The 24233-nt window shown below is 46.0% G+C and overlaps 2 protein-coding genes across 2 annotated transcripts; both read right to left on the reverse strand.

Moving 5' to 3' along the window:
- Positions 1 to 3591: 3591 nt before the first annotated feature.
- mapre1b (microtubule-associated protein, RP/EB family, member 1b) lies at positions 3592 to 12289 on the reverse strand. The gene is made up of 7 exons (XM_079738498.1): positions 12148 to 12289; positions 10558 to 10688; positions 9274 to 9419; positions 8372 to 8570; positions 7594 to 7703; positions 7294 to 7446; positions 3592 to 5257 (listed from the first exon to the last, which is right to left on the reverse strand). Exons 2-7 carry the CDS (start codon positions 10676 to 10678, stop codon positions 5195 to 5197), a joined length of 792 nt encoding a protein of 263 aa, XP_079594624.1. The 5' UTR covers positions 10679 to 10688; positions 12148 to 12289; the 3' UTR covers positions 3592 to 5194.
- An 844-nt stretch (positions 12290 to 13133) lies between these two features.
- LOC307077605 (DNA (cytosine-5)-methyltransferase 3C-like) lies at positions 13134 to 23919 on the reverse strand (the record flags this gene model as incomplete). Its single annotated transcript, XM_079739035.1, has 21 exons — positions 13134 to 14184; positions 14417 to 14535; positions 15209 to 15278; positions 15656 to 15741; positions 15915 to 16063; positions 16334 to 16424; positions 16959 to 17104; positions 17566 to 17650; positions 18070 to 18253; positions 18348 to 18460; positions 18607 to 18686; positions 18840 to 18884; positions 19090 to 19368; positions 19781 to 19919; positions 20522 to 20629; positions 21613 to 21765; positions 21984 to 22117; positions 22356 to 22421; positions 22514 to 22576; positions 22662 to 22836; positions 23617 to 23919. 21 exons carry the CDS (start codon positions 23917 to 23919, stop codon positions 13995 to 13997), a joined length of 2778 nt encoding a protein of 925 aa, XP_079595161.1. The 3' UTR covers positions 13134 to 13994.
- Between the last annotated feature and the right edge of the window lie 314 nt (positions 23920 to 24233).

Genomic DNA, 24233 nt, shown 5'->3' on the forward strand with positions numbered 1-24233 from the left:
CATGTGGGATTTATCTTGAATCCTTCTGGGCTCTTGACTGTTTCCATCTTCGAAATGCAACTCCCAAGTTTGACTTGTGTTTCATCAGGGCTCTGGTCATGTTTTGGAAAAGAGCATCAGGCTTTTTAGTGCAGGTAGTATCTAGCAGTCAGCCTATAATCTATGCTGCCTAGAATCTATTGATTTAAAATGAGGGGAATTTCCAACCGCCTTGTGCTTAAGGCCTGATGACGATGAAGAATACATAACATCCAGTGCAGGAAATGTGCAATACATAACATCCAGTGCAGGAAATGCCTAATATAGGCAACACATGCCTATATTAGGCATGTGTTGTGAGGTAGCCTGCTTATCCACTACGAATCATTATTCAGAGTTAATTTTGAATCGTGATTATTATTAAAACACAATTACTACAAATGTTAACTAATAGTGCAACATCAACCCTTGGACCTTCCTGTTTCCACCTATCTAATAGTACACCAAACCTAGGACTAATGTCTTCAGTCAAAATGTACAGATTAAACTTGGTTCAATAAGGACCATTAACCTCAACTGTTGCTTTCTGTAAATATTTAACCCTGTTGGTACTGATGACATACAGTAAGTACGGAATCTTAAGTAGTTTGTCAACTATTTGCAATAAAAATGAATTAGTTGAATAATGAAATGAAAACAAGACCTGTCGACATGGAAATACAGCTTTATTCTTTGTAAGAAACTTAGCTTCAGTAGTTAATGAAAGAATGTATCAGAACATATGAAGCTGACCCGATTTAAACAAAGGTACCTAGACACACAGACAGTGAAAAGATCTGTACAAGAGATCAGTCATTGTTAGGATATCATGTGTAGAATATAATATACATCATGTGTATGATATATTATACACGTGCATAAACACAGATAGTTGAACAGCAGTATGAAAGCGGTGTTCAAAAGCAACATTCCCTTTTGAACCTAGTTCTTTCACCACTTCAGGATGAGCACACATTTTAAATATACACCCCTGTCATTACTGATAGTATAAAACCTGATTTGCTCTAGAACTATTAGAATCAGCCGAAACACCATCTGTAACTCTTGGCCTCTGGTACAACACTAGGCGGCTGTAGACAGTCCAGCAAATGACCGTTGAGTTATTTCAGTCCCCTTTTTTAAATATTTATTTTAACAAGTAATTGTTGGACATTGTGGAAAGACCTTGTTCATGCAGCTTTCAAAAACCCACGGGAGTAAAAGGTAGCAGACGTTCCTTCATGTCCTCCACAGATAAGATCGATACCAACAGCAGTTCTCAGGAAGAAGCCTGCGTCTCCACTAGGTGGGCCAAGAGAAGGAGTGTGATCGTAAGGGCGTGGGGAACCTAACCGTATCCCCTGACAACCAGGTGGAGCATTCTCATGGACCACCGAGTTCTACCAAGTTCTATCTGGTTCTGGTTCACATCAAGAGGCCTTACCGTAGAACTATATAAGAGAAGCACTCAATACTAACAAGTCACACGTATTCTGAAAAAATTGCAGAGTAGCATTGATATTCTCCTGATGTGGATTTATTACAAGGCAACTTACGCATTATAGAACCTTAATAAAAATTGTTCAGGTGTAATGTTCAGGTTTAACATTCAGGCAATCTGCTGAGACAGTAGAGCTATTAAGGGTCAGCGGTCGGCCGTTAAATCTGATCTAAAATCAGTCATGTATTAAAACATTCTACAGTGCTGCCTAGGATTTCGTTTCAAGAGAGTAGGGTCTACTACCTTACTCGGTGCAGACTAACTTCCTAGTCGCTAGGAGACCAGCGTATACAATGTAGTCGATTAAGGGAATGTGCAGCAATCTCTTTGACGAAGATGGCTAACCACCTAGTAGTCAGGCTTTATAGATTTGTCTGTTTTTCTTACTTGATATTGGTTTGTCATCTGAACAGTTAAAGAAAGACTAACGGGGCTTGGCTCAATTGGCTGAGAGACCTATAAAGACCTACTTTCACTACACAATTAATAGGTTGTGTTGGATTTTGGATTGGAATTTGAATTGTTCTTAAGATGCTGTTGTAGCCTGGCTCCACCCGCCTAAGTACTTCCGCTCAATTTGAATTTCCCTTCTGTACTAGGTCTGGGTCTGTGGTTTTCTCCGTCTAAATTTTCTGCATCCATTCAGCGAACAGAGGGAGTGGCTGAGATCAATGACGTTAAAGTCAGCTCTCGTTGACGGACATCTTCACGCACGGTGCTTGGTTTGTTTACAGCCTGCGCGCAACGTGATTCCCGGCCAAATGTTAGCGATTGGTTATGGCAGATCCAGAGTGGCACTGGGCAGATCCAATAGTTTTAAACTTCAGACACCCGCCTTCAAGTGAGTTAACGTTTGTCAATTGAGTAGGTCCAGACTCTCTGTACAAATGAAATGAAGTACGTGAGTCTGGTAGGAACAGTCTAATGCTGTTGGGCCATTGACCATAAATACAGTGTCCCCCAATATACCATAAATACAAGTACAAAGAAACACCAGTGAACGATTGCTCTGGGGGATTTCATGGAAGACATAATGTTGTCTCATCTCTCCAGACATCCCAGCATTTGTTTTGGAGAACCCCAGAATAGGACAGTTACAAAAGGCAAAAAAAAAGTAAACCAACGACAAGAAATACACCTTTGCACAAACACAGACAGAACGTGTCATCTTTTTTTCTATATTTTCATTTATAAGGCAAAAGATCAAAATACAAAGTCTAAAGTTAAAAAAAAAAGTTGACCCTGGTTTGCTCGTGTCAGTCGATCCTTGGTCAGGAAGTCCAGAAACGACCGTTCAACAAACCATAGGGGTTACAATATACCTGTGACATCATAGGTTCATTAGGTTATACAGCGCTGGATGAAACTGAAGTGTTGCCTTCATCAGCCATGGAATGGCTCAAATAACAAACATTTTAAACAGGGCGACCAACCACAGAGCAGGGCTGAGAAGAGACCGCCACAGTTTGCCCCTCCAAGGCAGGAACCAGTTCAAATGCCTTGGCCTCGGCAGGAAGTGAGATACTCAGAAGATTCAATTTCACGCCACTTCGTTTAGGAAATTGTTTTAATAATATCCGCGAAGGAATCACACCATTTCATGTTAATCTGGAAGGTTGAAGGAACAGTTTGTGTTACCTAGGATATAAACTGCCAAACAGGCTGCATACGTTTCATGAACTTGCCTGTATTGTGAACTAAGCAATCACACTTTGGTGACTCTAGTCAATCTCCAGTAGTCAGTATTGGCTAGTGGGGGCCGATCAAGAGTCACTGGTGGGAACAGTGGAATTACAGAAAAACAGGATTTCCAAAAGCACAATAAAAACATACCAGATCTGACGAAAACTAGAGTCAAATATCAAGGGCAGTACAGCCAGCCTGAGAGCCTATATGAGCCAGTCAAAAGAAATTCAGCAATAGATTGTGACCGTGCCTGTAGTTATTGTAATTGTAATAATTGGATAGTCTATGAGAAGTCCCCGACTTAATAAAGCATGTCAAGCTAAGGCTTCATGGGGAGATAATGAGACAATCTGCTCTGATGGTGAACAACTGCCAGACACTTCGGATATCCAATACCCTTTCTTCTTTAATGGAATCAGCAAAACAAGTTTCTCCACACAATTGAACAAATGATGACCATTGAAGACGAGCAAGATACACTCACTCAAAGTAGACACACCGGAAGGTGAATGTTAAACAAGAAAACAAACAGGTGAATATGTTCTGATCAGGACATCCCCATAGAACATTTAATTACAGAGCAGACCAAGAAGGCGCAAAACAAAAAGAAAGAAATGGAACCAGGAAATAGAACCAGCATCAAAGCATCTAGGTTTGTTTGTCTTTTTGTTACGCCAACATTGGCCCAATACCAAGACGGTTTTGTTGGCATGTTTGGCTCTTGAAGCACCATAAAGGGGCACTCACCGGCCTAAAGAGGAGGTGTGGCCAGACGCCTGGTCCTAGACTAAACCCTCACAGACCTGCTAGCCTAGGAACTACAGCTGACTGTCTCGCACTCTCGCAGTGCCGTCAAGGAACTGCCAGCACATTAATTTATTTTTAAAACCGTGGTCAAGTCCACATCGAGATAAGCCGTCCGAAAATGAGCATAGGAAAGTTCATTTATGGGTTTGCTGACAAACTATTGTCAGCAAACCCATAATTGTTTGACTCTAAATAAATTATCTTGGTTTGGCAGTGGATGTCTACCTAGCTGTTGTTCGTGCCCTGGAGTACAGTCGCCCATGTACTGTGTCCGTTTAAAAACAACCCAAAAGAACATTCTAAAAAAGGCTTGTATGAGGGGCACAGAACGGCCGGCACAGTGGCGCTTCATCGGGAGAACGAGGGGGGGGGGGGGGGGGGTTTAGTAGTTTAGTCTGGGACTGACTTGCAAACAGGAGGGGCATCCCAAGGAGGCTCTTCCTTCTCGATTCGTTTCAACATGATATTTTTGTTAACATGTACACACACACACACACACACACACACACACACACACACACACACACACACACACACACACACACACACACACACACACACACACACACACACACACACACACACGATATTGTTGCTCATACTGAAGTCTGTTGGATCTCCAGGTATGTCTTGGTGTTGACAGTCTGGTTGTTGGGGGGGGGGGGTGGGGTGGGGGGCAGGACAGGAGGAAGAGGCACCGCAAGAGACTCACCAATCATTCTCTCCAACGGACTAACACATAGACGGTCGTCATGGGGGGGGGGAGCGTCCATTTACTGATAGGAATGGAAGCCATGGGCATGGGGGGAGGGGTGGGATGGCTTCAGGACCAAAGGAGAGCAGTAGGGGGAAGAGGAGGGGCGTTCTAGGTAAGGCGGTGGTGGTGGGTGTGATGAGGGAGGGGGGGGCAACTTGTGTAATCATCCACAATCACAGTGAATGAATGAACATAAAATAACCTAAAAAAAAAAAGGCGTTTTGGCCCGGCCTCGAGGTGGGAGGAGGAGGAGGAGGAGGTGGGCCTCGGGCCGCGGCCGGCGTAGGGCGCGGACGTCGTGGTGGGTCGAGGGTTAAAGTGGCTACAGAGGCTAGAGGCGGGGCTACGGAGGCTGGCGCTGGGCAGAGTGGACCGGCCCCGGCCGCGTGGAAGGGGGGAGGGGGGGACGCCTCCCGGCTCGGCTCCTAGAACTCCTCCTGCTCCTGCTCCTGCTCCTCGGACTCTGCGTCGGGGATCACGAAGCCCTCCTGGAAGGAGTAGAGGAGGAGGAGGAGGAGGAAGAAGGGGAGAACCGTGGGGTTAAGGCACGGTGCATATCGGGTCGCACTCAACGCAAAAGAATTAAGTACGACATCAGAGTGTTGGACCTCGTCCCTGATTATAACAGGCCTTTAAAAAGGTGACATATAAGACCACCAGGTGTGCGTGGGATTAGCCGTTACGAGCCGTTTTGAAAATAAACCTCTAACATCACAAGTGGGCGGGTCCACCTAGATGGATGATGGATAGATGAGCAACGTTTGCTACAGTCCACTGGGTAGGCTGGTAGATTGATCTATCCAAAATACACCTAGGTGGACACGCCCACTTATGAAATAATAATAATAGCTAATCACACTCACACACGGTGGTACAATATGTCATTTTTAAGGCTCGGAATTACATAGATGTTTAAAGGTCCCATGGCATGAAAATCTCACTTTATGAGGTTTTCTAACATAAATATGAGTTCCCCTAACCTGCCTATGGTCCCCCAGTGTCGACTTGCGGTGTAAAACGAGCACTAGGTGTTCTGCTCGCCTTTGAAAAAACGGAGGCTCACGCGCGCTGATGTGGAATGTGGTCCCATATGTCTTCATAAAGGATCTAAACTCCAACCACGCGGCAGCAGGCAGCGCGCGGTTCAGTCTACTTCAGATATATGTGGAAGTGGAAGAACCAGAGACGTCGGAGAACCCGACGAAGTTGTTTGTGATTCATAATATCGTCTGGAGGCGCACACAGCTTGGCCGTGATAATATGTATTATATGATATAGATATCTATGTATTATACGATATTATTAAGATACAGAGCTCCAGGACTGTAACACGTGTGTCGTACACACGCGTACACACAAAGTGTTGTACACGCTGTTGGTGTTATGGCGATTAACACGTCAGACTCTCGTCTCTGGTATTTCCACAACGAGACTCGTAGTGGGGGTTATCTCAGCCATGGTTGAGAATTATTTGGGGGCAAGGAACTTTGGCTTTGACTCCCTGAAGTACATGAACCACGACATGGAGGAGAAAGGGATTGTTGGCCTCGAATGTCTCCCGCTTGAGCCCTGCTTCCCGCTGCCGAGGGACCACTGCCTCGGTGCTGCAGGAGGCGGTGGTGCCTAAGCGCTGACCGCTGCCGAGGCGGTGGTCCCTCGGCAGCAAGGCTCCGGGGGGAGACAACCGCGGTCAACAATCCCTTTCTCCTCCATGTCGTGGTTCAGTCTACATCAGATTGATGTGGACGTGGAAGAACAAGAGACGTCGGAGAACCCTACACGGTCGTTTGAGATTCATAATATCGTCTGGAGGCTCACACAGCTTTTGGCCGTGATAATATATATTATACGATATAAATATCCATGTATAATATGATATCATTTAGATATGGAGCTCCAGGACTCCCGTGTGTTCTAGAATATCAACAGAACATGGCTAAAGGCTGTGTGCGCCTCGCCATTCACCACTGTAAACAGAGCGCATGGTACCGTGGCTGCAAAGTGCTCAGGGCCACACCCCCACCCTCCTCCTTGACCCCAAAACAGCACATTTGGGGGAAGCTCAATGTGCGACTGGCTCGGAGTGGCTGTAACTCTGCACCACGTTCGAATTTTGGGAACGTCTTTAAATACTGTGTTAGTGGCCCACTAATACCTATATTAAAGCATCCAGAAAATAGCATGTCATGGGACCTTTAAGTAAAACCATGCGGTAAAAGGATGTAAATGTGAGAGTTCACATCATGATCAACCTCCGCTGATAGCACGCTGAAACGTGTTCACTATGAGGTCATCCCTTCCGGGCAACACAACAGGAGCGTCACACTGTTGCCTAGAGAGTTCCTCTACATTCCTGCAGAGCACCGTTAGATAATAAGCATCAGCAGGCCTCAAGGGAGACCGGTTAAACGCTGGGCAACCGGCATGAGGTAGTAGTTACTGCGCTTCTAGGACTCAAAGTGGGAGCAATACAAATCTGTTCTACTTGTGGCTCGTTGGAACGGGAGACATGAACCGAACTCACGTCTGTGGCGTAGAGAATCTCGATTATCCGTTGCAGTGTGGGGTCGCCCTCCCCCTCCTTCTCTTGGCATATCAGTTCGATGTTCCGCAGCTTGCCAAAGTAAAAGTCCCTCTCCTTCTCCATGTCTTGGATGGTCGTCTTTAGAACGTCCACCTAAATAACATTGGGAGGACAGGCCCCAAAAGTAATCTTGGTGAGTACAGAAGTGCAGCATTTTCCCCTCATTAGAAGCACATTCCTTCATCATTAAATTTTGATTTGTGGATTCCATGGATTTAGGTCAGTGGGCGAGGGGCTGACCTCCTGATGAAGCTCTGCTTTCTCCTCGTCTCCACCACCCATCATTGTTCTTCTTGTGTTGGTCGGCGCCATCTTGGGTGCTACCTTGGCAACGGCTGCTCTCTGGGGAGCTGTGGGGGAAACAGGAAGAGATCAGCGATGGCATTTCTGATTACGCATGGCTACGCAAAGCCAGTTGGGGCTTCAGTAGCACAGAAGAAACGTTTAAGTTTCTTGTTAAAATGACAATGAATATACAGTTCCGTCTTTTGTGGAAGACAATAGTGACAATGAACACTAACCCCACAATGTTAGATAGCTATAAAAATGAATGGACCGGAGTTTTTGAGGAATAATCGTAGCTCAAAAGTTACAACCCAGCACCAATGTGACTCTCTGTCCAAGAGGACACAGGTTGTATTCCACGAGACTTCCATGGGGTCTGCCATGGGCCTGAGGATAGGCCCAGGTTTAGAGCTGCTAGTGGGGGGGTTATACTGGTAGAGCCGCTAGTGGGGGGGTTATACTGGTAGAGCTGCTAGTGGGGGGGTTATACTGGTAGAGCTGCTAGTGGGGGGGTTATACTGGTAGAGCCGCTAGTGGGGGGGTTATACTGGTAGAGCCGCTAGTGGGGGGGTTATACTGGTAGAGCCGCTAGTGGGGGGGTTATACCGGTAGAGCCGCTAGGTGGGGGGGGGGGGGGGGGGGGGGGGGGGGGAGGTTATACTGGTAGAGCCGCTAGTGGGGGTGGTTGAACTGGTAGAGCTGGTATCGGGGGGGTTGGAGAGGGGAAGCTGACCTGGGTTGAGGATCTTCTTGGGGGGCCTGCTGAGGGCCGAGGTGGCGGGGGTTAGAGACGTGGCGTCCTGTCCCTGGCGGGCCTCCAGGGGGTCGTAGTCCTGCCCGTCGTAGTTGGCGTCAAAGAACTTCTTGAACCACTGGACGAACTCAAAGTTGTCCTGGAACTTCCCCTTCACCAGCTTGTCCACTGGAATGATCTGAAAGGGTCGAGGGATTATATGATTATGGTTGTGCATTATGCACACAAGCTGAATCGGGTAAGTGCATTCCTGTTGGCACACACCCAGGTCCAGAAGAATAGGCATCAGCCAGCCATCATTATCGGACGATAAATCCTCTAAATGGGTGACCTGAGCATCTGAACCACATGTCAAATGATAAGCCAATCACAGTGCGTAAAATGACGTTTTCTTCTGTTCAGTTCTGCACGATTTCAGAGACGATTAATTCCCGCGATAGGCAAGGCTGTAGGAAAATGTTATCCCACATCCCTCCCGAGTTACATGCATCCCAGCAGGAAGCATACAAAACATCCTAGTAGGGTTGGTTTGGCTACATTTAAAAATAAAACATTGGATAAGTCATCGGCCGTCGTAAGATAGTCTCACTCAGTCAACACTCTGGACAGTAAGACATGAAGTCATAAGGAAGCAGCCGTTAAAGGCCGCCTCAATTCATGTCTTAAAAAAATGGGTTGCTGCTGTTAAAAGAAATGTTGCTAGGTCTTGTTATCTTATTGTAACTTATGATTAAAGGGGCAGCACTTTGCCCAGGAGGAGCTGGGAGGGGCCATATCCATGGGCACAGTGCCACAGTGGTTAGCACTTGCCTCACAGCAAGGTCCTTGGTTCAAACCCTGGGCGGGGTTCATTGATCAAAAAAGTAGAAAAAAATGCCTACCTTGTCGACGCCCATCTTCTTGAAGGAGGCCTGTAGAAGTTTAAAGTTGTGGATGTATTCGTGCTCTAGCTTGGCAGCAAACTTGACTTTCTTCAGAGGCACAGAGTTACGGAACAGCATGTCCATGAACTGGCAGTAGGCCCCACCTATACAGACAGACACACACTATGAGCTCACATCTACATATCTAATATATGTTAAATAGAATTATCAAGAAGGTTGTTTTCCACTGCTTTCCCAAAGGCAGCAATGGCTTTAGGGTTGAATACTAAGTCTGCAGAATAAAGGATTAGATCAGCTGTGCACTGTGTTCAGGCCTCCACTGCCCAGGTCCTGACACGCCCTGCTCTTTAAAGATATGACACAGCAGCTGGGATGCTAGAATGCAATGCAGTCACAAGAACAGACTCCAGATATCTGCAATGTGAAAATAATTATGTACATTAGGCCATTGTGGATTATGAAGTCCAAGTTACCCAATGACTTTACAGTAATGCTAAACCTTTTGTTAACATCATATCAAATGAGATAGATTTGATTTTTTTTTATATATAATTTGTATCAAACTTTTTATATAAAAATAAATAAACAAATATTAAATGTATTTGTCAAGAACAAATGCAAACTACGGATCGGAGGACTGACCTCAGATACCATTATACCAGATCAGCCATAGGCCTTTAAGCACTCAGTTGTTTGAAACATGATCTCATCCCATTTGCCACGACTCGGAGCCAAAAATCAGGGCTGTTCTCTTAGGTCAGCTTGCTACATCATGACAATGCAATCTGGTCCCCTGTGGATGAGCACAACCCTCTCATTATGTTTCAGTAGCCTGGTTTCACATGGGGAAGCTAATCTATATACCAAGAGTTTATATAGTAGCACTGAGACCCAACGCTCATACACGTTGGCCAATGGTTTCCTACAGCTGGTCTTGAAAATAGCTTTCCCTAAAGCACATCTTTGGAATACATGCATCACTGGCTCTTCCTTTAAAGTTCTCTTAAAAAAAACATGGTAACATTCATACAATCCCAAAAATTGCTTTATACGATTGGTTTATACCACTCAAGAAATTATAAGCAGTGATATGTATTCGGGACAGCCACAAGGGTCTACACTTCAACGCACATTTGCTATGCATATTAATGTTGAGACGGTGCAATACCATGATGGAATGTTCCGATTCCTTGGGATCACTTCAGTGCTACTACTGTGCAGAGGGATTACAAGAAAGAAGGATTTTGACTTGACAAAGTTTGCCTCAGTCTCGCTGCTTACCTGAGCACAGCATCTCTATCTTCGAGAGGTTAATCTGGAGAGACTCGTTGATCCAGGCCAGCATGTCATGCCGACTCAGGTTCTCACTGGTCACAGAGGTGGAGTACACATTCACAGCCATCTTCGGTCAACTGCAGACACAAACCAGACGGATTCAAGACAACCCGGGGAATATTGATTGATTTGAGTGAGAGACATGCAGGAGGTGACAACGTTCAGATTCTATTTTACCTATTTTTTCAGTTCCTTATCTACCTTTGACTACCAAGGGGCTTAATACAAGTATGATACTAACGGTTTGGTGAGGTGGGAATTAGCATTGAATGGAAAATTGTACCCAGCTGATTGGAAGAGTACTGGGAATGTATGCATGCCCTCTAGCAGGAAAGAAGGAGATTTTTGTGGAAGTAACTTCTAACCGTGTTGTTTTTCATTTGACACCAAGTTATAAAGCTTTACACAGGTGACATAATCCTTACACATAGTTAAAAGCATATATTTTTTTATACAAAATAAAACATATTCTGGCAGATTTATAGCAGCAATGAAAAAGGGGAGACACTGGTTGAATAATTAGCTGGTTTACGAGTCCATTGAACCTCTTCTAAAGCTAATTGGGGACAAAGATAAATACACCTAGTGTTCTAAACTACAAACACTTTCACGAAGCCATGCATAATTTAGACCAGAGGGGTGGTGATCACAACTCCACAACTGCAATATCTTGAGGGAAAGTTATATGGTGTGCGCCTCATGGACACATGCTGTGTTTAATGCACATTATAGTACGCATACATTTCGTTTCATTAATACATTAGACGGGTGACAAAAATTAGCTTCTTGTCCAGATTATGTGGTACATCCAGGTTCCCAGTTCGCCTGTCACAGTCAACGTGTGTTTTAGGTTGAATGGTGACTGCAGCATACGTAGGGCTCTCCAAATGGAATTCGGTCAGCTGCATGGTTATGTCCACCCATAATTACCGCTGATAACGTTGAATAATGAAATTATTTCCAGGTTGTAAACAGCTCCAATGACACGGAGCGTGTGAAAATAGCTCCTCTAAGAATGCCGAAAATAAGATATCGGGAGAAGTGTAACATTAGTTCCGTCTGTCTCACGTCAAGAATCAGAATTCGAAAACAAAAAAAAATAGGCAATCAAAATATCAGATTGATTTTCGGCATCAGAAATAACGCACCGGGCAGATGACAGTGCGTCGGCGCTGGCCGTGGAAACATCTTTGTCACCAGGTCCAGGCTAACGCTAGCTAGACCCGCCACAGAAGACACTTCCCCGCCCTAAAGTACCACACGATGTTCCACCAGAGCCGACACGGGTCTGTTTGGGGAGACACCAACTCTAGTGCATGTAAGCTCTGGTCTCTTGTCTCTCAAGATTGAATGCAGAGCTAAAAAAGAACATCGAAAACCCCACCCCGATCTGCCTTTAGGAAGGGGACGTCCGCATGCCCGGTTATGCTATGCGCCCTTTTCCTAGCTTATCATCAGTGCTGAACAAGCGATCAATGCTAATATAGCTAGTACCGGCAAACCAATGCTATTTAGAAAGACCACAACCACACCTACCGTGTAACACTTGAATTTCGCAATTCTTCAAATTAAGAATGTATTATCGCTGGAACAATTCTGACAGCGTTTTTTTTTTTTGTACAAAATATTTGTCACACACTGCTCTGTTCTTCGCTTCCTTTGGCAGTCTCTCAGTCCACTACCGGCAGCGGAAGTATAGCCTCACTGGCGCTATGACGTAAGACGTAACGGGGTTACGTTGATGGTTACATGTTCACCCTTTTTGAACAGCTCTGGTTCCGGAAGTAGATTTCCCATTCATTTTCTCCATTGCCTCTTTAGAAAATCGTAATGTACTGAGTTTAAGTCTGGGACCAAGCCAATCATCCGTCAGGTTAGTCGTGACTATAAAACATTTGATTCGGGGCAAAAAATAATTGTCTTAACGGAAGAAAAGGCTGTACAAGACTGTGTACATTATTTTGTGAACAGCTGAAGGAACTACTCATCCCACAATCCATTGTAGACTTTATTACAACCCAATAGTTGCGGTTGTAACAAACAACCGTAACAAAAGATGCGTTTCTTGCATCTTATAACCTTTTTCATTATCTTATCGTTTTAAAAGTTGTCATATATTGAATGTGTGTTTGTATAGTGTTTCATTTATAGTGTTTTTAATGACATTTATTGGATTTTTTGGTATGTACAAATACAGACATCTTGAGTCTTCCAGGTCAACATATCAGATACAAAAAATATAAAATAAACACAAATGTCCATCATCACTTTGAGCCTTATTGAATGCTCCATATCAGCAGTACAAAAGTTGTTTGATAGCCTTTCTCTCATCAAGGTGTACAATTGGATGTTATTATGCAAATTTCAATATTCGAATGGGATTGTACATTTTTTTTCATTTGGATTCATCTTAAGAAGCGGTCTCAAACTCACGGCCCGTGGGATGATATTTTGTGTCCCCCTACTTGACAAAGTTTAGTATTAGTGTGGCCCACGCGTTGTTGTCAAACGCACCTTTTTGCTGAGTGGCTTGCCACGCTTTTTTATCACTTGTGATAGGGTGACCAGATGTCCCGGTTTTGCCGGGACATTCCCAATTTTGAGTTGCGTGTCCTGAGTCCCGACAAAAGCCAAAGGACGCTAGAATGTCCCGGTTTCCACCAACCACTATGAAGTGTCCCCTGTTGTCAGCGATTACATAGCCAACGTGATCTAATTATAGCCCGATCATTAACTTAGATTGGGTCAGTTGTGCTCCTTTTTTCTGTGGAATACTTGATGCGGCCCCGCCTGACCCAGACTCTACCCCCGGCGGCCCCAGGTGAGTTTGAGGCCCCTGATCTAAAGTGTCAGTGAAAGCTCAAAATAGAACATGTCAATTCCATTTTAATCATAACTAAAGCAGTCAAGGAAAAAAATATACATGGAATTATATTTCAATGCTACGAAGTAGATAATAAATCCTTCCATGATTAAAAATGTGAAATTCCTACAAAAAAACCTTGATAAAAAAGTCCTTCCACATCAGAGAGTTGCAGCACGCTGCCTCCCGTTATCTATACCATGGCAACGGGTCCTGTTGGCTGGGCAACATATTGCCATCCACTATAGATACTTTGGCAACGGGTTCTGTTAGAGATGCAGCTTGTTGCCACCTGTCATTGATTGCATGGTCCGGTAGGGCGGCGCGGTAGAAGTGACCACTTCAACCGTTTAACCTCTCTATATTGTTCAAAGACATATAAACAGGTGGATACACTACAGTTCCCTTAATCAAATCTGTGCAAAATCTTCCAATGCCCAACTTGAGCATGGAAAGGTGTAAAATTCCATCTGCTCAATGAGAGAGTAGGAAGGAGAAAGAGGTAGCAGTGTCCCCTGGATCAGTGACTGCCGTCGGGGGGGCCTGAGGAGGGAGAGGAGCTGTTCATCTCCTCGCAGGCAAAGTAGTCCTTCAACGGAGCGAAGAGGTGCCGGATCACGGGCACGCTCCAGGACTTCCCCAGGACCTTCTGCCGCTCCTTGCGGTTCATGTTCCTGACGTCTGTGTAGTGCTTGGGGAAGCCAAAGATTCTGGATGGGTAGGGGAGACGATGGAGCTCATTCACTCATTCAGGATCGGATATACAAGATCATTTTGTTTAGACATCCAGAGAGAGACCAACAGATTAATAGGGGGATGCTATCCATACAAATCTAAACCGGCTGGTAGAATAAAGACCAGACAGGCCTATGGGGGACCAGATCAAAACATATGAAAGGGTCTAACCACACTGTCGGTGGGAAACGCCGCTCAGACACTTACGTCTCGATCTCTGTGATCCAGAGGTTGTCGTCCTTGCCATTTTCAATGACAGGACATATAGGGACCTTCCCCTGCTTCAGAGAGTTGGGCTGGGTGGTGATCGTCTTCACCTTAGTAAACTGCAGGGACACACACAAAATATTGTTAAAAATCGAATACTGTCGGAGACTGGCAGGCCTGGTGGTGAGGTAGGATGGAGGAGACTAGGGGGCCTGGTGGTGAGGTAGGATGGAGGGTACAGTAGGAGACTAGGGGGTGTGGTGGGGAGGTAGGATGGAGGAGGTACAGTAGGAGACTAGGTGGCTAGGTGGTGAGGTAGGATGGAGGGTACAGTAGGAGACTAGGGGGTGTGGTGGGGAGGTAGGATGGAGGAGGTACAGTAGGAGACTAGGGGGCCTGGTGGTGAGGTAGGATGGAGGGTACAGTAGGAGACTAGGGGGCTAGGTGGTCAGGTAGGATGGAGGAGGTACAGTAGGAGACTAGGGGGCCTGGTGGTGAGGTAGGATGGAGGGTACAGTAGGAGACTAGGGGGCTAGGTGGTCAAGTAGGATGGAGGAGGTACAGTAGGAGACTAGGGGGCTAGGTGGTGAGGTAGGATGGAGGGTACAGTAGGAGACTAGGGGTCCTGGTGGTGAGGTAGGATGGAGGAGACTAGGGGGCTAGGTGGTGAGGTAGGATGGAGGGTACAGTAGGAGACTAGGGGTCCTGGTGGTGAGGTAGGATGGAGGAGACTAGGGGGCTAGGTGGTGAGGTAGGATGGAGGGTACACTGCAGGGTTTAACAGGAGCCTACCCGGGCCTCTCTTCCTGTCTCCAGACACTGCTGAAGGTCCAGCTTGTCTTTCTGGGAGGGAGTCATTGGTCTGTGGGGACAAACAATTATAATTCCATTTTTTAACTGTATATTCACTGTTATATTTTGTGACATTCCTTATGTTAATTCCACAGTTAAAGTTTAGGTCACAAACACTCAGAATTATGCAAAGTAAACGGTAGATAAAGGAAAGGATCGCTAATAAATACTGAACGTATACAATTCAATGGCCTCAACGCTATAGTTTTGGTGTGAATGAGGGGTTGGTTCGATAACCCTGTAGGTGCCAACAGCACTAACCTATAATAAATGAGACTGTGAGTAAGACCGCATTTCTATAAGATGATTATCAGGAGCAGTCGTTTAGGGTTTGTAGTCTTGCTGAATGACACAGATCCACAGCCTGATGGACTCTGGTTTGTGTACCTGTTCATTCCCGGGATGTTACCCCAGAAGTATCGCGCTCTATGGGCCGGACTCACTTTCACCGCGTCCACCATCACTGGGTTACACTGTCGTCCAATCAGATTGCATGGTTAGATTACTGTTACAATAGATGCACCACTTTCAGCGTCATAAGACATGACATTACATTTATTACAGACAATAAACATGAGAGGAGATGAAACGTAGGTACTTATACGTTATACAACTGTAACGACCCAGTAGCCTGGAAGGTTCTCACCTCCAGGAAGCGGCAGATGTTGTGTTTGTCGTGCGTGTTCATGCACACTACATTCTCAAACATCCAAAAGAAGGGCCTAGGGTCGTCTTCCCTGGGTTTGAGCAGGTGGAGGATGCGGTAGTACTCGAAGAACAGTCTGCCACTGCCCTCTGTTGGCAAGAGAGAGCATTACACCAGGAGGCTCACACTCGTCCCCATAGAGACTAATGAATAATAAGTGACCGATGTACTTTTTACACCTTTGATTGTTTTAACATTTAGAAAGTTGTAAAAGCAAAATAGAAATTACATATTGTGGTTACGATCAGGAAAACCTAGAGAATATCTTCAGGTTTTGCTGGAAATAAATCATACAAGTCTGATTTTATATATTGTGAGAGAACTGGTGCATTCAGACACATTTTCACATGTTAACATACCATAGATACCCTTTCTATACGGGTTGACAATGGAAAGGTCATTGCAGGGACTTCCACCAATCAGCAAGTCAAACGGCCCCCATTTTGTTAGCTGTATTGGATGAGACCAACTGTCAATAACATGGGGCATTGTGAGCATCATACAGGGAAACAGCTTTACAATCAAACATAAGAGTCTTGAAATGTTAAAAGTCATTACAAAGATACATTTAATGAGAACAAAAAACATTTCAGATTATGAGAAACGCTGCAATGGGAAGCTCAGATGTTAGGTTACATACTGGTGTTACTTACCAGTAATCATACTGGTGAGGATTATTTGAAATCTATCAGGGACCGAATAAATCTTATGGTCGATAAACACTTTTGTCATGCATTGTTTCTAATGTTATCAATCAATAAATATGCAGCCATAAGCAGAACAACACTTTTATTCTAATGTTTTGTAATCCGGATTTTGGGGAAAATAATGACTCACTTACTAAACCACTGTGGTGGATGCATGGTACACAAGCCCAGCTGAGGTTTATCAACAACCACCTCATTAACTACATTCAATGAAACCCCCTTTGGGACCAGCCCTGGGGGAGCGACCCCTTAAGGACAATAGAGAACGGAGATCCACCTGTTCTTTAGTGATGAACCGCACATCGTCCACGTGCGTGATCTTGGTCTCATGGTTGATACGCGTCACTGCCAGGGAATCCTCGCAGATCTCTGAAGCAACATACTTGTCCACTTTAAAACCAAGGTCCTTCAGCACTAGATAACCTGAAGAGAAGCACAATGACACACGCATCACGTTGAGCCCTGACTGGCCTCTTGGCCCCGCCCATCTCTACTTACCCATTCCTCTTAGCATCGCCGATCTCTACTAACCCGTTCCTCTTAGCATCGCCGATCTCTACTAACCCGTTCCTCTTAGCACCGCCCATCTCTACTAACCCGTTCCTCTTAGCACCGCCCATCTCTACTAACCCATTCCTCTTAGCACTGCCCATCTCTACTAACCCGTCCTCTTAGCACCGCCCATCCCTACAAACCTGTTCCTCTTAGCCACGCCCATCTCTGCTAACATCTTAGCCCCGCCCATCTCTAACCTGTTCCTCTTAGCCCCGCCCATCTCTACTAACCGATTCCTCTTTGCCCCACCCATCTCTACTAACTGGTTCCTCTTAGCCCCGCCCATTTCTACTAACCGGTTCCTCTTAGCCCCGCCCATCTCTAGTCACCTGTTCCGATGCCATCAAACAGCGACAGAACTCGGAGTGGTCGCCGTCGATTTGCAGGAATGGACGGGTAGACGCGATGAGGATCCTGCCAATGTTCACAAATCACAGCAGTGTTAAACCAGAAACAGAAGTCTGAATAGCTCAATATAGGTTTGGCTGACTTCCAGACAACAAACCCTAGAGAAAGGATTAAACTTAAATTGATTTCGGCCCGAATTCAATTATTGGATGACTGGTCTGTCTACCTACCTAACCATCCACCTGCGCACATTCTCCCTGTGCACTCATTGCACATGGCTTTCACAAGGCTACACAGACCTATTCCTAAAGCTAGCAAGCTAGTTTTGAAGTTCATGTGTTTTGGGGGACTGGCTTTGGAGGAAGACGTGGGAAACTTTTGTTTGGATCCTTACAAACTGTAGCTTTCTCTGGCTGGTTTCTCCAAAATCGCTCTAGCTTTAGTAAGGAAGGAACTGGGACCTGCTGTCACAGAGAACAACTCACGAATTCCATGGCACTGTTATTGGCGAAGAACTCCTGGACACGGACGCTCCAGTCCTTCCTGGGCTTCAGGGCACCGTGAGCGGCCAGGGGCTGACACAGGTAGCAGATCCACGGGTCTGTCTCCTTCAGAGAGTCAAAGGTGCCCGGGCCCACCAGGATGTCCAGGCAGTTCAAGCAGAAAGACCTGGAAAGAGGCGGTGAGTTGTGGATGAGCTGATGGGAATCTCTAGCAAATCAGGCAGAAGAACACAGCAGAGATGTGGTCCAGACAGACGGACCTGCAGCAGCTGTCGTTCCCGCACATTATGACCTCCATCCCGTAACAGCAGATGGTGCAGTAGGACTGGTAGCCGTCCTCATCGTAGTGGAACAGAGTCTCTGTGAAGTTATCCTGTGCAAGAGGGCAGGGGACCTTCATAAGACTCGCCGTCTGGCCGACAGAGTTACGTTGCACGTTTCCATTTCTCCATGTAGAGTGGCGGTTAGCTCTTTGCTCAGAAGAGATGACGGCATGTGACTTTTCTGTTTTTTACGGACCTTACACCTTTGACAGAGGCCTCCTCTGACCAGGGGGTGGGAGGTCTCAATGTCGGTGGTGCCGCAGCACAGACAGAAGGCTGCACAGAGAGGAAAGGTGTCAAGACGGGAGCACAACGCACGACAAAGGTACCTTGTGGGCAGAGCGACGCTAGGTCTGTTCATGCTTAAGGAACACATTCACACATGTGGAGATTTTGTGAATGCATAAAAAAAAACTGTTCAAGACTCACCTTCAATGTCCAGTCCCTGCTCTTTGATGCTGCAAATGGCGGTCTCTAGAAAAGGTTCAAACATACGAGGAAACATTCAGTCAAGACAAGGCAAATGGCGAGGGACCGCATTCACTTACGACCCAGCATCCCATCCCACGCACGAGAGCTCCTATATAATAAAAGCTCTTATGCAAGTATGATTTATTATTGTCGGCCTTTGTGCCGAGTCATGTTTGGACACACGGTGGGCCAAGGTAGTTCACCGTACCTCTGTCGTTCTGGTCTGGTTGGATGTAGTCCCCAGCCGCCTCCTCGATTTTGTGGCTTGTCCTCGGCTTGTGGGTGGGCACGTCCACCCAGCCGTCCTTCCTCCTCTCCGACCCTCCTCCGGAACCTTCCCCTTTCTCCTGTCCCCAACGCCTCCTCTTCACCTTGCCGGGCGTTGTGGGCGCGGCCTCTGGGGGGTTGCTGCCGGACGGCTCGTCCGGCCTGCCGGACACCGGCTGTCTCCTCCTCTTAATCTTTAGCGGATTGGTTTTGGTTTCGTCTGGACGGATATATATGGACTTAACATTAGGTTGGTTCAACTTCATTGATTCAAAGGTTTTTTAACTTTTCATTTGTCACGTACACATGCAGGGTATGCAGTGAAATGTCTGTGTGACATACTCGGTGTTATCTGTGCTTAAAAAATTATGAAATACAATATAAGTTTTAACAGAAAAGAAGAATATTTTAAATATATGTACAATTAAAACTGGATAGACAGGGAGATGTACAAAATGTATTGTGCAATATGGCCAGGGTCAAAGTGTCCTTGCGGCCTTACTCGAAGCAGGGACACAACTTAAAATGTATCGATTCGAAAATCCTACAGACACACAATGCAAAGGATATTACAAACTCAGATCTTGTGTTTTGACATCTGTGTTGAGGTCACGTGAGTGAGGCGTGAGTACCGTTTGGGGGGGCTGGCGACTTGGAGCCCATCAGTATGCCGGAGGGGAGGGCCCACTCGAAGGCCCAGTCCAACTTGAGCACCAGGAGCTCCTTGGGGTCCTTCGGGGAGAACTGCTTGCCACAGCGCCTGGCCGCCTCCTACAACACCACCACAGGACTCATGGTTATCACACACACACGTCCCAGGGTCTCTCCTACTAATCGGACCCAGTGCCACTGTATCACACATCAGCCACTGGAGTAGCCCCGCCCATTCTGCCGGCGATTTGAGTTCGCCCTGCAGAAGGGTCTGGAGAAGAGCAATACATTTCTTTCGGTTTCCGATACGTTTTTTGCGGAAGCCAATCACCTAGCTGGCTTTTCCCCCTGGCGCGCTATTGTCTGGTTTAACACAATGACGACAGGGAAGCGACGGCAAGCAGCCAATTGAGTACAGAGTCGTTTGAACTAGGCCCGTTGATCACGCCTCTTGTGCTGAAGAAAATTAGGCAGCTTCCCCAGACCCAACGTGCAATCTACGATTGAGCTTGGTCTGGCAATAGCCAGGCTACCACTGGAATAGAGTCAACCCCTCTCTGCCTGGGGCCAGGAGAAAGGATAGACAAAGATCACACACACACACACACACACACACACACACACACACACACACACACACACACACACACACACACACACACACACACACACACACACACACACACACACACACACACACACACACACACACACACACACACCTGTAGAAATCTGAATACTGCGGTCCTGTATTTAGACGTGGTGGCAAATGTGTTGTCGCAGTAACACTGCTTGAAGTCAGCGCCGGGCTGCAAACTCTGGAAAGGGACCTGAGATAAGAAGCACCGCAACATTAATAATAACAATGATGGCAATCGTAATAACATCAGCTCATGATCCTAGCAACTGATCTGGCACCAATGAGGGTACATCCTTCAACCATTAATTATCATTAGTTAATACAGTAATGATCGTTCACTAACATTAAATCAAGGTTCAACTACTTACCTAGTGCGGTGGCAATTTCCTTTAACAGATTTTGCGTCTAGTAAAGATGAGATTTCTAAATGCAAAAAGCCAACACTTGTAGAACAAATATAGCCTAGGTTTAATGCATGCATACATTAGACTCCTCTCTAGTAGAGTGAGTCCAGAATACAGAGCTTTTTATACAGTTTCAGATCCTCCCCACATTGCAGATGTCAATAATCAAAATCAGGTAATGCTTACTCAAGACACAGAGTTACCCGTGTTCTCATCAAACAGAAGAGTGCACAAGAGGATGTCCTATCCCTTGTGACCGTTTTACCCAAGTACGAAGGTTAACATCACGATTGATTCTGAGGAAGGCAGGCCGGTTACAATAGAAAAGGGTTTACATTTACATGCCAAGGTTAACATTTTGATTGACTCTGAGGAAGGTAGGACAGCTGACCAGAGCACAAGGAAGGGTTATCATTTTGATGACATCACTCACTCCAGCGGTGAGGTGGCTGAACCAAGCAATACATAGTTGGCCCTGAGGAAAAGCAGGGTGACAAGACAATACACGGAATGGAAAACAAAGCCTATATGACTAAAAGGTAGCAACATATGAATTTTTCCATCACATTAGTAATTATTTACAAATTATTTACTGTTGATGTTAACTATGGTATTCATTGATAAATTATTTTAGGGTTGCTAGGCCTAACCCCTATGCTAATGCTATATAATAATGCTTATAACTGCATTAACTAATGTTAATTAAGGGTTGACTAATATCGTAAAGTGTTTCCATCATATCCAATGTGAAGGGTTCCAGTAGGCCTACCTCAGAGTACTGCTCCTCGTCTCCGTACCACCCCACCAGGCAGACCCGCGGGACGGTGGAGGCTCTGCCCCGGGCCTTGATGATGGCGGGCCACAGAGAGTGGCCTGGTCTGGGGGCCCACACCAGCCCGCCCACCCAGGGACCCACATCCTCCTGTAGGAAGATAGACTCATGTTGTGTGAAACACACACACACACACACACATTTTTGTTTATTAAGGTCTTAGCTCTCTTTACTGAAGAATTTCATTGCCCACGACTGCTTCTGTTTTCTGCATGACAACAAAGCACCTTGAACACACACACACACACAGTTTCAGCAGCTATGGAGTGGTTTTGTGTAGTTTACAGATGTGGTTGCCATGGTAGTACCTCAGGGGGTGGCGTCTCTGTCTCGATTGTGATGTCTTCCGAGATTGTCTGGTCTACCAGGATGGACGTCATATCTACTTCCTCCACATCACTGTCCATGATGCTTATATATACCACGGATGGAGAGGCACTCACTAGAGGTCACAAGAAAATGGGGCCATTTCATAAATCCACCACCTCACTGCATTTCATCAAGGCCAAAATCCAATGTATTTGAATATTTCCCAGCACTCAGCATGTCATGCTTGTAAAAAAAAACATATTCATCATGGAACTGGAAGTACCATCTCCTTATCCAAGTCACTCTTATCTGCAGATTAACTGTCCTCCAACGATTGATCTGTAGATGTGTTCATCCTAACTGTTTCTTACTCGTGCTTGATGTATTTGGGGAGCCTGTCATCGAACAAGAGGCTACCCTTGCATGCACATGCCTTCCTAGAGAAGAAACAGAAAACAGACGTGAGCATGTCTTGATACAAAGGATTTTGTTTACTAACAAATTAGATTTTATTCCATATTTTTCATACGTTTTGTTCGCGGTCCAAGGCCACTGGGGATGTCAAAGTCCTTGCTGATATCCGACCCACTATCTGATGAAAACAAACCAATCCAGGATCAATGCTTCACCTGTGTTAATGCAAAACATTAAGTTCAGTCTATTGGCATGACATTTACCAGAGGAGTGGTCGGTCGCCTCAGACACTTCTTCCTCGTCCGCCTCTGCTGCTTCCTCTTCCTCTTCCTCTTCTTCCTCCTCCTCCTCCTCCTCCTCATCTATGCCTGAGTGTTTACGCTTCTCGGGGGAATGGCGTCTGGGAATGGGAGCTGCGGACACGCTGCTCCTGAAAACCTGGAGTTGGACATAAACCGCCACGTACAAAACACAAGCAGAGCAGCATACAGATATCAGCATTAGGATGAACAAGAGGAGGTAAAATGGGATCTGTGCTACGCGAGTCAATGTGGATGGGTCTTTGTAGAAACCTTGTAGAAACATAGATGCAGACACTTGTATGTTCCATCCAAAGCAAATTGTTACGAAGCAGGTAGGGGTTTAGAGTATCAGACGCCGAAGGGGGCCTATCCTTCACTGTCTTGACACCTTCTCTGTGGAAAAGAAAAACATTGTCCCTCCAATACTGTCTTTTCTTTCTGTTGAGGGTTTTAAAAAGGTTTTAAAACCCCACTTGTTCAGACAGGATTTGTATTTGTGTTCTTTTTTCTCTCCACATGTTTTTACCTCTGTATGTATATGCCGGTTCCTGTTCTTTGATCATTGTATGGTATGGTTTTATGTATCAGGATTTGGGTAGTTTGTTTAGGTTCATTCCTTCCTGTCAAGCACTTTGGGACTTTTTGTTTGAGGTGCTAAATAAATAACGCCCAGCTTACTCCAGGTAGACTCACACACTCAGATGCAGGTAAGCACGCCTCCATCTCGCTGCTCCCCCCCCGGTCTGGGGAGTCGCAGTAGAACACGGCGAGTTTGTTCAGGGAAAGGCCAAAGTGGATCAGAATCTGAATCAGGCGGTTGGAGTCCAGTGCGCCCCGGTTCGTCGTCGAAAGGGACGGCCTGGCGTCGAGCAGCTTCAACACGGCCGCCCCCTAAACTCTGGTCATAGTAGCCCACCAACAGGACGGTAGCTTCGAGGCCGTCCCCCAACTCCACACCGCTGTACAGGTAGAGGCAGTAAGGTGTGTGTGAACAGACCAGGGCAAGGTCCCTGGTGTAGTCTGGAGACAGGATGTGAGACATGGCAAGCTCAGCCTCCGCTTTCGACGTGAGGATGTATTTTTTGATCAGGTTCTGTAAACTCTCTGTGCAGGGAGCGATTATTTCTTCTTTTCGCTCCCTGTGCTTTCCACCACCTGCATCTGTTTTCACCGCCGCTCCATTTGTGTTTCTCACACTCACCTCCGCTTTCTCGGTCATACCGTCGTCGTCGTCGTCGTCGTCGTCAGATAACGTGACGACTATCTCTCCGATCTGGCTGGGAATCTCCTTTGTCTGCCTCTCTCTCCCTTCTGGTGTTTTGCTCTTTGTTTTCACCATCGTCCTCCTCCGCCTCTTAAGTCTGCCCGGCGCTTCTCCCGAAGATTCCTCCAACTCCTTCTCGCCGTTCACTGACCACTTCTTCGTGATAGAAGACGTCTTCTTTGTTCTCTCAGACATCTTCATGGTTTTCCAAGAGACCTTCTTCGTTGTCTTTGGTCGGCCATGCACTTTGTCAGTCGTTTTTCCCAGCC

Source organism: Pollachius pollachius (assembly GCF_949987615.1).
Source record: "Pollachius pollachius genome assembly, chromosome: 6".
Lineage (NCBI taxonomy): Eukaryota > Metazoa > Chordata > Actinopteri > Gadiformes > Gadidae > Pollachius > Pollachius pollachius.